The following is a 17,736-nucleotide window of genomic DNA, read 5'->3' on the forward strand; positions in this document are numbered from 1 at the left end:
TGTGCTTACTTGCATTAAAGCAACTTTGCATGCAATTCCAAGTGCTTTAGCACACTAGACCTCAGATTTTAATTAGCATTTAAATAGGTCCCCAGCCACCATTTTCGGCCATAAAGCTACCCTAGATCATGTCCGCAGCAGTGCAACAAATTAAATTTCTATGTCTCGAGTCTCCTACAAGCAGATTAAGACGACAGTGACTTAGGTCTCCCAGGGCACAATAGCCCAGTCAGACACACGGCTCAGGTCAGAGAAGATCACAGACTTTGGTGCATAAATAATCCACTTTTACTGTGGCTCTTTATGTAGCACAGTTTCTGGGAACAGAGCTAGTAAAACTCAGAGTAAACAAAAATTATCATTTTTCAGACCAGTGAGCAGGAAAAGGAACAACACTTAGAAATATATATCGTCTTCATCCAACTCTGCGACCACCTGTGGCATCAAACACATTTTCAAAAGCCTCCCGGGGCTGCTCTGCCATTGGTTGAGATTACTTACACTTGCAGTATCCTCTCCTTAGGATCATTCTAGGCTGCTGCTACTGATCTCTGCCACACCTCACAGTTTGCAGCTCGTCGGAATAGGAAGGTCAGTCAAATTCAGTATCATCTCATCTACTTGTCCTTCAGCCGAAGGAGCAGTGAGAGAGGGTGTTTGCTTGTACTCAGAGTGTGGATAGTGAAGAAACTTGGTTCATAGGGTCAATGAAAATTGATGATGTGGAAGGAGACCATTCTGTGGTCTGTGCTAATCAAGGAGCTTCCTGTCCTAATTCCATCTTTCAGCATTGAGCCTTAAACCCTGCTGGTCATGACTCCTCCAGTGCAAAGGGAACGGCATTCAGGTTGGCATCAGGGCACTAGATAACCAGGTACAACCTCAGTAAATAAGGCAGGCCACTATTAAACACAAAATACCCTCATACAAATTTCAGCACAACAAGGGTCCAGTAGACACAACAGGGCAAGGGTCTAGGGAACAAGCTGCCCGCAAAAGCGGTAGAGAAAGGAAGTGTTACAATATTTAAAAGACATTTGGACAGGTAGCATGGATTAAAGGTCTGGAGTGAGTTGGGCCAAACACGGGCAAATGGGACTAGTTTAGTCAGCACAGACAAGTTGAGTCAAGGGGTTTGTTTCTATGCTGGAAAATGACCAGCACTACGACCACAATGACAATGACCAACCCAGTTGCGTTCCATTTATTCCTTACCAATGGCAGCCCATTAGACCAACAGTTTCTAAGAACAAGCTTGCAGCTTGCACCTCAGCCCTCCACCCACAGCCACTGCTCCATTAATAGTTAAACACAAGCCCTTCACCTTGTGTGTGGAGTTGTACCCCAGGGGAAATAAAAGTTTTCCAGGCAAGCTGGTTCTGACCCAGTAAAACAATTTCACAATATTAAGTGGAATATTAAATCACCAGGTTTTCTTTAACTTGCATCTTATGATACAGGAAACAGTCCTTCCATCCACCAAAGCCATTGAGCTTCCAGCCATTTACCTACAGTAAGAGTAATTATTAGCATCCATTTTAACCTGCCAGTGTGTCTTTGCAATGTGGGAGGAACAAGGAGCAGCCAGAGGAAATTTAGATCATCACAGGGAGTGAAGGGTAAACTCCACACAGATAACACCCAAGGTTAGTACTGTACCAGAATTATAAGGCAGCAGCACTAACTGCTGAACCACTGTACCACCCATTGGACAACTGGTTAAGCCACAGTCTCTCAGGTTTAACAAGTATCAAAGCAGTTAGAGATTGAACATCTGTAAATGCCTGATATTCAAAAACAATTAAAAAAAACACAACCATACCAGGAAGGATTTTATACATTTTAAAAATTAAAATAAATTATAAAACATCATACTTACTCTTCTCCCTTACAGCTACATGTTCCTCTCCCTTCCCCATTATGGGTAGGTTTGCTGTTTCTGCTCTGAGTCTAACCAATTGTGAACATTGCAGCCAATGATTCAGGCTTGCTATTTCCATACATGAAGATGTCTTAAACCCTACTGTGCAAACAAACCAGCCTCCTAGCAACTTTAATAAAACCTGGTGGGTACTTGCTATTGAGCACAAAAAACATCAATGGTCCCAACTTCCTGACCGACAAGCCCAAGAGAACTTGGCTGCAACGTGCTACCCCAGCTAGCTTGTTCAGGAACATGCTGAATACTAGGTCAAAGGGTAGGGAGGTAGCATGCATTTCATTACTGCTGAAGGACACCAGTACCAGAATAGAACCATAGTAGGCCAATAATTCCTTGAGGTTGCACTGTCATTCATCCCAGCTGATCCTGCACCTCAATCACTTCCCTGGTGTTTCAATTTACTTATGTTGAAAAATCTATCAATCTCCATCTCAAACACATAACATTTGTGTCTCCTCAGCCCACTGATGCAGAAAAATCCAAAGGCTTATATTCCATCTTGTAAATAAATCATTCACTTGTCCTCAATAGCTGACCTCTTACTCTGGAATGATCTGCCCTAATTCTGCACTCCATCCCATTGGTACATGTTAGAATTTTGCACACTTTAGTAAAGACGCTTCTCAATTCCAAAATTCCTCTCCTTCTCCTTGTAAAACAAGACCCTCATCTCATGAATCAATCTATCTGATCCACCTTTCACTAACTCCAGTGCAAACACATCTTCCTTTGGCTCCAAAACCAAAAGTACAAACTAATCCAGGCAGGTCTCATCAAAGGCCAGTGCTCCTGCAGCACCATTCCCTCGGCTTTGTACTTCAACCAGTTTCCAATAAAGACCAGCTTTGCTAATTGTTTGCTACACCTGCAGATTTACTCTCTGCATCTCCTACAGCCGTACACCAAGATACCCCCAAATATTAACACTTTAAAGTTTAAAAGTAAACTTCTTATCAAAGTACATTTATGCCACTGTGTACGACCCTGAGCTTCATTTTCTTGCGGGCATACTCAGTAAATCCAAGAATCATAATAGAATCAATGAAAGACAGCATCCAACAGGACAGGCAAAACAGACAAACAACCAATGTGCAAAAGACAACAAACTGTGCACGTACAAAAGAGAAAATAATAATAATTAAGCAATAAATAGAGAATAGGATATGAAGAGTCCTTGAAAGTGAGTCCATAGTTCAGTGACCGGTGCAAGTGAAGTTGAATCAAGTTATCCCCATTGATTCAATAGCCTGATGGTTGAGGGGTAAGAAGTGTTCCTGAAGCTGGTAGTGAGTCCTGAGGCTCTTGTACCTTCTTCCTGATGGCAGCAGTGAGAAGAGGGCATGACCTGGGTGGTGGGGGTCCTCCTGATTTCGACTTTGCTTTCTTTGGGAAGCAACATATTTTCCCACATTATACTCCACTTTCATGTCCGCTCATTAAACTTGCTTATGTACCTCTGCATGCACTCTGTATTTTCTTTACAGAAGATTTCTCCTCCAGATTTGCATTAGCAACAAACTTGGATAGGTTACACTCTGTCTTTTTATCTGGGTCATTAATATAAATTGCAAATAACTAAGGGCCCAGTACTGATTCCTGTGGCAACCCACTATTTACAGCTTGCCAAACTCAGATTGCAAATGGAACAAAATGCCAAGTTTGGAACTGACTTCAAACAAAACTGTCAAGTACCAAAGGGTCATATCTTAGTAAAAGGCCAGCTTAAAGCCGATGTGAGAGAATTTCTTCAGAGTGATTAACTCATCAAATCAGAGAATGAGGTCATTGAATAATTAAAGCACAGGAGAGGCCATTTGGCCACTCAGCTTCATACTAGTTTTTGTAGAACAAAACCCATGAGTCCCATTCCCCTGTGCTCTCCCTGTTGCATTGTAAATTGCTTCTCCTCATATTCTTAATTCAGTCCCTTTTGAAAACCTACGGATAAATGGAGCAAAATCAGCAGAGTCAGCCAGAGGCCGGCAGTGAGTTTCAGATCACAACAAATATCTAACACCAAGAAGCTTTCTCTCTCATCTCCCCTGTACCTTCTCTTTAAATTCATGGCTCCTGCTCCTATCTCTATTTACCCTGTTTAAAACCTGAAATCACCCTCTATCAGATTTCCTCTCAGCTATATTTATTTCAGGTACAAAAGTGGCAACTTCTCTCGTGTAATCATTCGATGAAAATCCCTCTTTTCTCTGAAACCCTTCAGTAAATCTTTCTTGCCCCTCACTGGGCTCTTGACATCTTTTTCTTAGATGAGGTTACTAGAATTGATACAATTATTGCTATATGTATTTTATACAAGTTCACATTCTAGGTTCTGTACTTCATTCCTCTACTTATGAATCCCAAGATCTCCTTATGCTTCATTAACTACTGTCTCAAACATTTATGTATTCATCCAGGTTGTCATGTTCTCCAAATTCCTGTAGACCTAACCTTTCCTCACTGTTTCTCTCAAGGTGCATTACTTTATATTTGCTCCATTATGCTCCGTTTGCCATTTGCCTGATCCTTCCCGTCAGTTTATGTCCTCACAGAGTCCACTACTATGCTCCATCCTGTTTACCACACCTCCAGAGTAACGTCAACTCTTTATTCATCTCCATAGTTGCTGGCTAACCTGTTGAATTCCTCCAGCATTTTGTATGTGTTACTCTGGATTTCCAGCATCTGCAGAATCTCTTGTATTTACCACATCTCTATCTACAAGTCTATAGAGTCCGTGCTGCACACAATAGCCAAGACAGTAAATAGGTGAGATAGTGCAAAGATGAGGGGCAGGGGTGATGGAGGTCAGGAGAAATCTGGAATAATTAAAATTATCAATTAAAATGCCTTAATGGGGCTTAAGCATTTTTTTAGAAAGGTCAATTAAATGGCTTTTCTAATCCATATTAACACATGAGCTTGTCAAATCGGTGCACAAAAGAAAGCCCATAGCTGTTTGGAACTCTGCACGGTAGTGTGGGAGAGATGAGTAAACATCTGCTGTGAATGTACAAAATAAGTCTTCCTTGGTAAATTTGCAGCAGATGTGCAGCAGCACCAGCAGAGTATGATAGAAGAGGACACCCCTGCAAAGGACAGTGAGAGGTGGAGAAGAGAATACGTACCTGGTTGTGGAATTGGTGTAGGTGGCAGAAAATTACATGATTTACAGAAGGATGGGATGCAAAAATCACAATGCAAAAATGATCCAAGAAAAAGGGAAAGGATAATGTTTTGTGCATGGCCTCTGAAGGAAGATAAGTGCAGATATTTCAGGGTATTGCAGATTAGTAGTAAGTGTCTGTGAAAAATAAATCAACTGTTAGCTATTAAGAGCATGAAATTCAGAAAAATAAAAAGAAGAAGAAAAAAATCAGGCTGTAACATTTAGAGATTGATAGCAATTCAAAGCAGAGTTAATCATTACCAAAATCTCCAGCAGCAAGTGGAACAATATAGCTGTCAATGAAGTATGTGATTGTACTGAAGAGAGCGCTGAGGAGGTTCTGAAGAACATTGCCTGGATAACTTCAGTGAAGGGGAACGAGTTTGGAATGGCTGGACTATTTTCCCTGCAGTGATTTGATAGGAGTATACAAGACCATGAGAGGTACAGATAGGGTAGATGGTCACAATCTGTCATAAAGGCACAGGCTTGAAGGGGTTTAAAAGTGAATCTGACCAGTAAAGTTTTTATCCCCTCCCCCCTTGCAGACAATGATTAATATCTGGATCATGTTGCATAGAAAGGTGACTGAATCAGATACAGTCAATATGTTTCAAAGGTGTTTACACGGGCAATTAAATATGCAAAGCACAGAAGGATATGTTCCTAATGTGGGCAAATGGGATTAGTCCAGATGGGCAAAAATGGTCAGTATGGATGCAATTGGCTGATGGTCCTGTTTCTGTGTTCCGTGAGTGTATAACCTCTAAAAAACAGAGAGAAGAACCTCTTCTAAAGATGATATTTTTTTGAATTGTGGAGAAGAAAGCTGCCATAACACAAAAAAGTCAGTAAAACAGGTATTATGTTTTTGAAACTACACATACAAATAATAGCATAGAACAGGAATAACTGCTTGAAATGTTAATCAATAATTATTGAATACTGATTGGCTAATTTTACACTTAATTGATATTGCAACCTTCTATCTTCACCACCTCTTTCCAAAATGCCTTCCTGCACAGGTGTTAACACTGTGGGGAGAACCATCTTTTCTCTAAAATGTCTTCCTCCACACAGAGGTGATGGAGCTCCCTACAGTAAACACGGAGGTGATGGTGCTCCCTACAGTTAACACAGTGGTGAGCACCATCACCACCTTGTGATTTTCTCCTCTGTGCCAGTGTGAAGAAGGTGCATCCATTTCTCAGCTCCTTCAAGTTGGAGCTGCTCTTGAGAGCACTGGAAACAAGTTGTCCAGTCTTAACCACTGGCAGCAGATGGGAATAGTATTAGGATCAGGTTTATTATCACTAACATATGTCATAAAATGTGTTGTGTTGTGCCAGTGGTACTGTGCAAGACATAAATATTACTACAAACCACTAAGTAAATAATGCAAAGGAGGAATAGTGAAGTAATATTCATGGACCATCCAGAAATCAGATGGTGAAGAGGAAGAAGACAGGATGAAGAGGTCAATACTCCCCAATGCCATTAGGCTTTACAATTCTACCGCCAGGACTTAAGAACTTTTTAAAAGCTATTATTAATGCTTTTTGAGATAGTGATTTAGATGCATATCATATTTTTTTACTGAGTTAAGTATTGTATGTAATTAGTTTTGCTACAACAAGTGTATGGGACATTGGAAAAAAGTTGAATTTCCCCATGGGGATGAATAAAGTATCTATCTATCTATCTATCTATCTATCTAACTTGGGTCTTTAGGCTCCTGTACTGCCTTCCCAATGGTACCAATGAGAAAGCAAATCCCAGATCATGTGTATTTAATGATGGATTAATGAGACGCTTTATTGAGCAGCTTTGTATTTTGAAGTCTAATGTAATGAAGCTCAATCTCCCTGCCATTTTTATATATTCATGGCCACAGTCTTTAACTCCTAAAATTCCCATTTTAGCTGAAAATGCCCATTAATGAAGCCAGGTGCTACTGACTGGTGAATCTGCAGTAGTGCTTCCTCAGCACCTACAGAAGTAACCCGAGTTATATATAGCTAAGCTCTAAGAATAAGAGCTGACAATACAGTTTAGATGCAGACAGCTCTAAAAGAAATATGGAGAGATTGAATCTTGTTGTTTCCAAATGACCTGAAAAAAACGTAGGGTCTGTACCTGAGGGATGCCTCCAGATCATCCAACTTACATTAAGTTCGGACCATCTCCTTGTTATTGTTGGTATCTACCAAATAAGAGGGAAGTGGCCTCTCTCATTTGAGCAGTAAGTGGTAGGTCTTTCCACATTGTATTATCTCCCCCATTTCCAATTCCAAACCTCCTCCTGAGCCTAACCTTCAGGCCTCTGCTAGAAAGGCACTTCTTGGTTGAAATGTGTGAGGTGCCCAGAGGGGCCAGAATATTCAAATGAGTATTAACTCCTTATGAACTAAACAGTAGTTATTTACAATTTGTGTTTATTTCCCCCTCGTGAATTTAAATATTCTACTCATTATAAATATAGAAGTGTGTTAGGGCTAGTGTAATCTCTCAAATGACACTGAGCAATTATTTTGCACAGCAAGGTGATTGGGAGAAGTACAAGGAATCTAAGTGCCAATCCAGATTATATAACACTCCTGATAACAGATTGCATAAAATCAACAGCTGCCTAAACTTATGGGGTGCAGTCCACTTGCAGGGAATTATGAAGACCTTTGAGAAAGGTGCTGGTATGAATATATTAATTGCATCTAGAAGGCTCAAAATGCAAATTGAAAATCCAGCAATGGAGTTTGGGAAAATGCACCACCTCTGATACCTGCCAGCACAGAAGTGTCAATTATAAATGCAAGTCCATTCTTTCCCATTGCTGGGGAAGGTGGAGTGAGGGCATGATTTTTGTTTTGGACATTAGGTAACCGTGCTCAGAATTAGCTGTCCTTCCCACCCAAGATGAGCGCCACCTAAAATGCTTTAAAACAAAAGCATACAAAATATTTCTTCTGCTGGAGTCCATATGATTTTATTTCTGAATTCTCCTTCAACACCAAATTGATAGAATTCCCTGCTTTGGCTTGTAGCATGAAGCAGCAATCAAAACTTGGTGCTTCGGCATTCCTCCATCGAGGAATCTGGACCCCAGTGAAGTGAGATGCAAACCGTACACCTAACAGTAAATAACTCAAAGTGAAAACATTTCTAAAAAAACCATCAACTTCAGTAAAAGAAGCAAAAGAAGGTTACGACTCACATGCTGTTGAACAACTCCCGGTAAGTTTCATCACCTCTGCCTTCCGACATCAAACTGTCCAGCTTGTCTATCAATTTTGCTTCCACCTGTAAACATAAGTATTGAATAAGTATTTATTATTTAAGTCTTCTGAAAAATAAAACAAGCTTTTTGCTTAAAAAAAACCACTATTCTCTGCAGCACTTCAAAGAGAAATCACAGGCGTGACCTAGATATCCAATTGTGTCCAGAAATGGGCCAAGGGGATGGGGACGTGTGTTGCAGCTGCTGGGTCATGTCACAGAAATGTTTCACATGAAGCAGATGCCGTCTACCCAATAATAATGACTCAGGGTTGCAGCTTGCACTACACAGCCTTTTAAGTGGGAGGGCACTCTGCTTGCTGACAGAAGAGAATGCGTACAAGGAAAGCAAGCTAACGACTGTTCCTTTTGGACAAGCAAGTTCTCTGAAATGGCTTTGGAGGCTCCTCTCCCTTCATGGCCAGAATCTTCACAGCAACATTTCCACCAATACTGAGAATAGACGATACCTTAAGGTTAGGTCTTCAGGATATCAGTGTGATGGCTGGAAACATCAAAATATGTTTCACTTCTCCACACCATACACAATGCAAACACAGCCATCCTTCATTTTTCTACAATGACTGATAATTATCATCTCCCTCCCAATCACCGTGACTGCAATCTTTCCACACAGCTTGCAAACTATGAACAGTATGGCACTGGCTCAGCAATGACAGGCACCTTTTCTGAACAACTCTCTGGGCTTGCCAACACACTTTCTTTTCTTCTTTGTACTATAAAATCACACATAACCGGCTCCAGATTTCATGCAGAGGTTGCAAAGCACTGATGTCACATGGGTAGGAGGAGATTCATTGTTGGTGAGAAGAAGCTTCAAAGGAGATGGCGCTCAGAATACTTGACAGCCTATCCTCTTTTCCTCTGTTGCTGCTACTTTATCAGGTTCCCTGCCAAATTGCACGGATGTTCACTAACCATTTCTCCATCAGCTTCACATCAACGCTAACCATTGCCTTACCACCTCACTCTCTAACGCTAAAAATATGAGGGAGACCCAACACTGCAGGAAGACTCCGTTCCTCGTTCTGAAGCTGGAGTTGCAGTTGAACAGATTGCAGAAAGCTCACACACCATGTGTATCTTTGAGGTTGGATTCTCACCAGTGATGAATTGTCGTGCTCATGGTGCTGAGGACATAGAAACATAGAAAACCTACAACACAATACAGGCCCTTTGGCCCACAAAGTTGTGTCGAACATATCCCCACCTTCGAAATTACTAGGCTTACCTAATAGCCTTCTGTTTTACTAAGCTCCATGTACCTATCTAAAAGCTTCTTAAAAGACCCTGTCATATCTGCCTCCACCACCATTGCAGGCAGCCCATTCCATGCAGTCACTACTCTCTGAGCAAAAAACTTACCTCTGAAATCTCCTCTGTACCTACTCCCCAGCACATTAAACCTGTGTCCTCTTGTGGCAACCATTTCAGCCCTAGGAAAAAGCCTCTGACTATCCACACGATCAATGCTTCTCATCATCTTGTACACCTTTATCAGGTCACCTCTCATCCTCTGCTGCTCCAAGGAGAAAAGACCGAGTTCACTCAACCTATTCTCATAAGACATTCTCCCCAATCCAGGCAACATCCTTGTAAATCTCCTCTGCACCTGTTCTATGGCTTCCACATCCCTCCTGTAGTGAGGTGACCAGAACTGAGCACAGTACTCCAAGTGGGGTCTGACCAGGGTCCTATATAACTGCAACATTACCTATTGGCTCCTAAATTCAATTCCATGATTGATGAAGGCCAATATGCCATGTGCCTTCTTAACCTCAGAGTCAACCTGAGTAGCTGCTTTGTGCATCCTATGGACTCAGACCCCAAGATCCCTCTGATCCTCCACACTGCCAAGAGTCTTACCATTAATACTATATTCTGCCATCATATTTGACCTACCAAAATGAACCACTTCACACTTAACTGTGTTGAACTCCATCTGCCACTTCTCAGCCCAGTTTTGCATCCTATCAATGTCCCACTGTAACCTGACAGCCCTCCACACTATCCACACCTCAAACCTTTGTGTCATCAGAAACCTTACTAACCCATCCCTCCACTTCCTCATCCAGGTCATTTATAAAAATCACAAAGAGTAAGGGTCCCAGAACAGATCTCTGAGGCACTCCACTGGTGACTGACCTCCATGCAGAAAATGACATCTGATGATTAGAGTTCCTTGGCAGTCTAGGACAACAAGCAACACACACAAAATGCTGGAGGAGCTCAACAGGCCAGGCAGCCACAATGGAAAAGAGTAAACAGTCGACTTTTCAGCCCGAGACCCTTCATCACCCTTTACTCTTTTCCATAGATGCTGCCTGGCCTTCTGAGTTCCTCCTGCATTTTGTGTGTGTTGCTTGAATTTCCAGCTTCTGCAGATTTTCTCGTGTTTAGACTAATGAGCCTATTTTGCTGGGAGGAAGCAGACTTCAAGAGACCAATATTCCACTGCAAACTGACAGTGATCCATTGTTAAATACTCAGTATATTGTAGACCCCGTCAGCCAGTCTGGGAAATGGCATGAGGAAATCGGAATTCACTTTGATACAGAGATTATAAGTTATCCTATCCGTGTGGTTAGACGTAACAGTGGATTCTACCTATGCTACCAGATCATACTATTGCTGTGTTATCTGGGCTGGTTTCACCCAGGCTTTCCGGACAATGCTTCCAGAGGGTCACAATTCCATTGCACCAACCTTACACAGAACAGTAACAGCACTGAAGCACATCTCCCAGCTGGAGACATAAAAGCTGCCCTCTTTGAAAGCAACAACATATCTGACCTCCATCACCCAGCTACTAGTCCCTTTATCAATTTCGCCCAGTTAATTGGTTAAGCCACCCTAAAGGACAACAAGACACCTGAAGCTGTCTGAATCTAGTAACTGAATGTACTTGGTGGCAGTTCCACAGCCTCCCCGAACTGTAAACATTGGGGGAATGACTAAATAATCAAATATGGGACAGAAGGATTGCACAAGTGCGATTACTGAGTTCAAGAGGAATTCAGTTGAAAAATATGCTTTCTCTTCTGGATTTCATATTGGCGTTTTAGTCAAATGAGAACAAGAGTCAAAGTTGGACTGCTGGTGGTAGTGATGGTATGCGTCTATTGGTATATGAGGAGAGACTATTGGGTTTACATAGTTGGCACTTCTTTTTTTTAAATGATAAAAGTGCTGTACAGCCCATGGTTGCATGGAAAACAGGATACGAGGGTGGGATCCCTCTCTATTCTGAAATGTGGTGTGGAAATTTAAACTTGCATCACACCTTTAAACAACAGAACATCACAAGATCCTTTACCAAAATAGAGTTGGGTAACGTTTGACACCACACACACTGCTGATACAGCAAGAGGATGGGATTTATTGCACGGCTCTTTTAAAAGACTAGCAGAGGCAAACTGACCTCCTTCAACGTTGCTTCTTTCTATAAAATGCCAGGTCACAAAACTCGATTTAAGATACATGCTCCAGCAGAGGGTAGGAAGGAGAGTGAGGGATTGAGAACAGAGGAGTGACCAGACTGTCATTCTGAGGTGAGGATTTCATTATGATGGGTTGGGATATTTGGCCAGGACAGAGAAAGCTGGAGATATAGTTTGTAACTAAAATCAGACACACAGAGGAATCCTGCAATGGTAGAAAGCAGCACAGTTGTCTTTTGCATCTCCGTCCATTTGAAGAGTTATTGGATTCTGTCTTAATATCAGTAGCCTTGGTAATCTCTGAGGCACAATGCGAGACTATAAATAGTGAGATGCTTCACAAGAATCTGACAGGAGTGTGTAGCATAAAAGTTAAAGTCAAGGTGACCTTGTTAGTTTCAGGCTTTGCTGCATTTGCTTCAGTTTATACTTGGAATGTGGCTATGCTGAGTGACACTGCAAAAATGTAGGACCATAATTTGGAAGGCAAGCACTTCAGACATTGGAGGAGAAAAGCTCCTTTAAGAAAATCTAGTTATCCTGCACAGAAGTCCCTCTCCTGAGCAGCTCCTCTCCCCTGCCAGCCTCCATCTTCAATAGCCGCCCTAAGCTACACATGCCTTTATTAAATCTATTCAGAAGGCAGTCAAAACCAACAAAACATGAGCTTGAACTTAATTAGGGTTTCCTGGTCATTGATTGTCAATCAAAACAGAGGTCAAACCATAAGACATAGGAGCAGAATTAGGCCATTCAGCCCATCTGGTCTGCTCTGCCGTTCCATCATGGCTGATTTATTATCCCACTCAACCCTGTTCTCCCGCCTTCTTCCCGTAACCTTTGACACACAGACTAACCAAGAACCTATCAACTTCTGCTTTACATATAGCCAATGACTTGGCCTCCAGAGCCATATGTGGTAATGAATTCCAGATTCACCACCCTCCAGCTGCTAACGTAATTCCTCCTTCTCTGTTCCAAATGGATGTCCCTCTATTCTGAGGCAGTTCCCTCTAGCCTTAGAATCACTCACTTTATAAAGCTCTTTCAATATTCAACAGATTTCAATGAGAATCCCCTCATTCTTCTAAACTCCAGTGAGTACTGGTCCAGAGCCATCAAATGCTCCTCATATGTTAAACCTTTTATTCCTAGGGTCGTTCTCGCAAACTCCCTCAGGACCCTCTCATCATTGCTTCTATACTTAAGTCCTCACAAAATGAATGCTAATATTGCATTTGCCTTCTTTACCACTAACTTAACCTTTTGGGAATCCTATACGAGGACTCCCAAGTCCCTTTGTATTTCTGACTTCTGACTTTTCTCCCGTTTAGGAAATAATCTACACCTTTATTCCTTCTACCAAAGTACATGACCATACACTTCTCGTCACAATATCTGCCACTTCTTTGCCCATTCTCCTAATCTGTTTAATTCCTTCCGCAGACTCCCAGCTTCCTCAACACTTCCTGCCCCTTTACCTATCTTTGTATCACCCGCAAACTTGGCCACAAAGCCATTAATCCCATCATCCAAAGCACCAATATATAACGGGAATAGAAGTGGTCCCAATACTGACCCCCTGAAGAACACCACTAGTCGCCCTTTGCCTTCTGCCAGTTAGCCAATCTTCTATCCATGCTAGTATCTTTCCTGTAATACCGTGCACTATCTTGTCTTGCAGGCTCACGTGGGGCACCTTGTCAAAGGTCTTCCGAAAATCCAAGTAAATAACATTCATTGAATCTCTTTTGTCTTCCTTGCCTGTAATTTCCTTAAAGACCCAACAGATTTGTCAAGCAAGAAAAATTTTCCCTTAAGGAAACCACGATGACATACTTTATCACTGGCCTCTAAGTACCTTGAAACTTCATCCTTAATAATAATCTTCCCAGCCACTGAGGTCAGGCTAACTGGCCAAACAGCCTCAAATGACTACCAAGCAACTAACCCCAACACAACAGAAAACAAAGGCAACTGATTAAATTGCCAAGCTGGGAGGTCCTTTCCTTGGTTAATGCATAATTGCTGATTCTACGTTCATATACATATGAAGTAATAAAGAAATGTTGTAATTTGCTGAAGTATTGCACAGCTGGATCTTCTGGAGCTGCTTCCTGAAATTAATCCTTTAACACATATTGACATGGAGTTGAAATATCCTACATTCCCCCCCCCCCCCCCCTTCCAGCCAGAATTACCCAAATATGCTTGGCTCCAGCAATGAAAATACCAAGAGCTCTCTGAAACTTCTTTCCACATCTGTCGAGCTCCTGCAGCACATCCTTTCTTTAAAAAACAATTTCCCGGTTCCCATAAAAATATTACTGAGTGTCAAGTGACGACGACAACATGATTTGATGCGAAAGAATGAAGGGTTTACACCTAAAGAAATACATATTAAAACAAAATGCTCCCATTTGTGTTGCAGGAATACCCAAGAGCATTGCGACTCTATAATTAACTTTAAAAGCCAGCTTCCAACATAATTAGAGCTTTCAGTGAATGATTGCTGATATGGTCAGATGCATCTTGAGTGAATTTTGACAAATGAAAAATGAACTTAAATAAACAGGTTTCTAAAGTAAAATACATAAGCATAAGCAGCCTTCGTGCCAGAGGGAAAAAAAACACCTCCTCCACTATCCTCCCCCTCTCACAGTATGAAAGCAGAAACTACACTCATATATCTTACTTCCAACCTTAACCACACAACAACAAATTCTCTAAGAAATTTCGAGGATTGCTAATTCTTCTGTCTAATACATTCAAATCAATTTTACATCATTCACGGAAGTATATACATGGTCAAGTTTCACAGGTTAAGTAATATTTACATTACTGAAATTTAAAATATTGGCATTTCTAGAAACCCTTACTATGATGAATGGATTTATCCCATGCAGAATATTTTATTCAGTGTGCTCCCAGATAATGACACTTACGCATTAGGTAAACATTATTTTACTTAGAGAGGAATAAAATGCAAACGAAGTAACAGCTCTGAGGAAATACTTCTACTTCATTGTAGGAATAACCAAAAGCTTTATTCTGCCTCTTTAATTTTCTGCCCCACTCACATTCCAGTTTCTCTGTGCCTGACTTGGTTCATTCATGTTTAACTCGGGCGTGATGAAAGTATCATTCAAACAGAACCTTAACAAATACCCAAACTCAACATTTGAGTTTTCCAAGCATAACACTTTTACGATCTAATAGTACGGTAGTTACCAATGATGAATCTGCTAATTGTGCTCACATCTCCTCCAGACATGCCTTGGACTTCTTTACTTGCCCCATTCTCTTTTATTGGCAATTTCATCTTTCCTATCTTCCAGTTCTATCACAGATGTTGATCCCTGTCCTTTCTTCATCTCCCCTGTCCTTCCTTACTTTGCATACTTGCCTAAAACCTGTTTTAACTACAACTTATTATTACACTGATAGAATTCTACCTGTTTGAAATTTCCAGTACGTCTCTGCTCCCAGTCCATCATGTCATGGAAAATTGGGATCATCACATTACGAAGGTCTGCCTGAGGTACAAGAGTTACTTCAAGAAATGGTCCAATCAGTCCAGGGATAAAATGCAGCTTGTGTTCTCCTGTAATATAATCAGGAAGAACTTAATTGGTGTAAACAACTGGTATTATGCCAGACATTTATGTGAATTCAAAATCAGAACAAATCTTTTGTCCTTTACCTAGGTTTTGCCACATACTGAAGATCTCACACCCCATCATCACCCTCATGTCTCCGTACCTACAATTTGAGTTGAAAATCAATGATAACGCACAAGAAATAACAATAACAAATAAAAATATCCATTGCCTTTATTGTAGGCATAATTATGACTTTTAAAAACATGCATAAAATAGTACATGAATCTCATAACACAACTTACTTTTCCAGAACTTTCTTCCTTTTTGATGGTGAAAATAACTCTAGCTGAAGACAAGGCTGATTGATAAATATTACTGCCAAATAGAAATAAGAATCCCACACCTGTGGAAAATAAATTCTTCTATTAGGCCTGGGTTTAAAATCATTAAGAAGTGGAAGCTATAGGGTAGTTTAATTCAAATTTCACTGTGGAGTGATTTACAAAATATATCTAGAAAATTTGCCAAGAAAAAAATCACATGTAAAATTATGATGTAAAATGGCTTGAACCAAAAGTTAGACAGTTCCAAACAATAACAAGATTACAGGGAGAATTACAGGTGGATCCTCACAAAATCATCTAAGCTTATCACACAGGAAACTAATATTTGTCTACCACACCTATTCTGGCCCCTTTGAAAGAACAAACCTATTAGGTCCCACTCGCCCATGGGAATCTTCTTGTGAGAGCTAGATGATATGTCCCGTTACGATAGAATCAAATGCCACATCGGCTATTCCTGGGGTAGAAATACCTCACGTGGACATCCCTATGTGCAATTGAGCTCTCAGTATTATTGTGGGAGGTCACACCACAACCAACAGAGCAGCGACAAAGTCTCCTTGCCCGGTGACAAAACGTTTAAATTGTCAAGATTGGAGAACAACTCAACCCAACCTTCAACTAGCCGAGATACACATCTTCTGAATTATTTACAGTAATATTACTAATTCTAAAATCTGATATAAATACATTAATTCCCATGAAACGCAGAACTAACTCTCCTCACCCTCCGTTAGTAATTATTCTTTCTCAGCAGTCTTATGCGCTTTTGATGCCACTCATTACAAAACTGTGGATTTTGTTTATTTTCTGAGTTATTGGCAAATGAAAATGGAACCAATTCATTACCTGGGTACAGGCTGTACAAAGGTATAATTTATAGGGACCACTCCTATTGAGATATTTAATGTGCAGCTGATAAGTTTGTCAAAACTATTTCCAAGCAAACGAAAACATGCAAGTTTGGAAAACTGGCAACTAAAGTTATGACAGGTTAACAAGGCACAAGTATAATGGGCACAGTCAAATGAATGGCTTTATGTCAATAGTAACTTTAATAATAATGTTAATGACTTTAAATAATCACTCTATAGTTCTAATTTTGCAAACAGAGCTCGGGTGATTTTACGCATCTGCGACTTTTGCACTTGTATATCTTCCAGTCCAGTGTAATGCATAAAATGTGCTCTCCTCCACATTAGAGGAACTAAACACAGATTGCTTTGCGGAGCACTTGTGTTTCGTCCACAGGGACAGCCATGAGCTTTTGGTTGCCTATCACTTTAATTTTCCATTCCACTCCCACTCTGGCCTGTCTGTCACCTTTCAGCACTGTTACAAAGAGGCGTAAGATATAATTGAAGAAGAGTACCTCTTCATTCATCTGGGTACGTTGGATCCTTTCAGACTCTGTATCGAATTCTACATTTTTTTTGTATTCCTATCCAAAAGAGCCATGTTTGCAGCAAGTCTCACACTTTGAGATGTTCCCTTTGTCTTATCTGTTCCTTTCCCCACCCTCGTGGCAACTTAGAATAAACTTGCTTTCTCTTTCTACTGATTCTGATGAAGAGTCGTTGATTTGCAATATTAACTCATTTCTTTTTCCATAGATGCTGCCGACTAGCTGAATATTTCAGAGTTCTATCATCTACAGCTGTTAGGATTTTCACATTTTATCACTTATCACCTTACCTTCAGATAACATGAATTCAACATTGTTCATTCTACCAATTTCATTTTTTGTCTTCACAATCACACTTAGATCAAGACGTGATATGAACCACAAATACCCCAGTTCCTTAAGGTTGTTATAGGCGGGGGTGATAATGGGGACAATCTCCCACTAACTATTAAATGCTCCCTATGTCGTGCACCTCAAATAACCTCTGAAAAACTAAATGCAGCTTCTGGCCTTCAGGTGTGGCACAGCACTACATGCATCACA

The 17,736-nt window shown here is 40.8% G+C and overlaps 1 protein-coding gene across 9 annotated transcripts in view; it reads right to left on the reverse strand.

Moving 5' to 3' along the window:
* The window catches only part of LOC140734855 (dedicator of cytokinesis protein 4-like), a 356,660-nt gene that overhangs the window by 88,603 nt on the left and 250,321 nt on the right, over positions 1–17,736 (reverse strand). For all 9 annotated transcript variants that reach the window (XM_073059457.1, XM_073059454.1, XM_073059460.1 and 6 more), the window contains exons 29-32: positions 15,747–15,847; positions 15,546–15,604; positions 15,298–15,446; positions 8,320–8,405 (exon numbers count right to left, since the gene is read on the reverse strand). In XM_073059457.1, the coding sequence (XP_072915558.1) occupies positions 8,320–8,405; positions 15,298–15,446; positions 15,546–15,604; positions 15,747–15,847 (395 nt within the window). The remainder of the gene's footprint in view (positions 1–8,319; positions 8,406–15,297; positions 15,447–15,545; positions 15,605–15,746; positions 15,848–17,736) is intronic.

This window comes from Hemitrygon akajei, chromosome 10 (genome assembly GCF_048418815.1).
Source record: "Hemitrygon akajei chromosome 10, sHemAka1.3, whole genome shotgun sequence".
NCBI lineage: Eukaryota > Metazoa > Chordata > Chondrichthyes > Myliobatiformes > Dasyatidae > Hemitrygon > Hemitrygon akajei.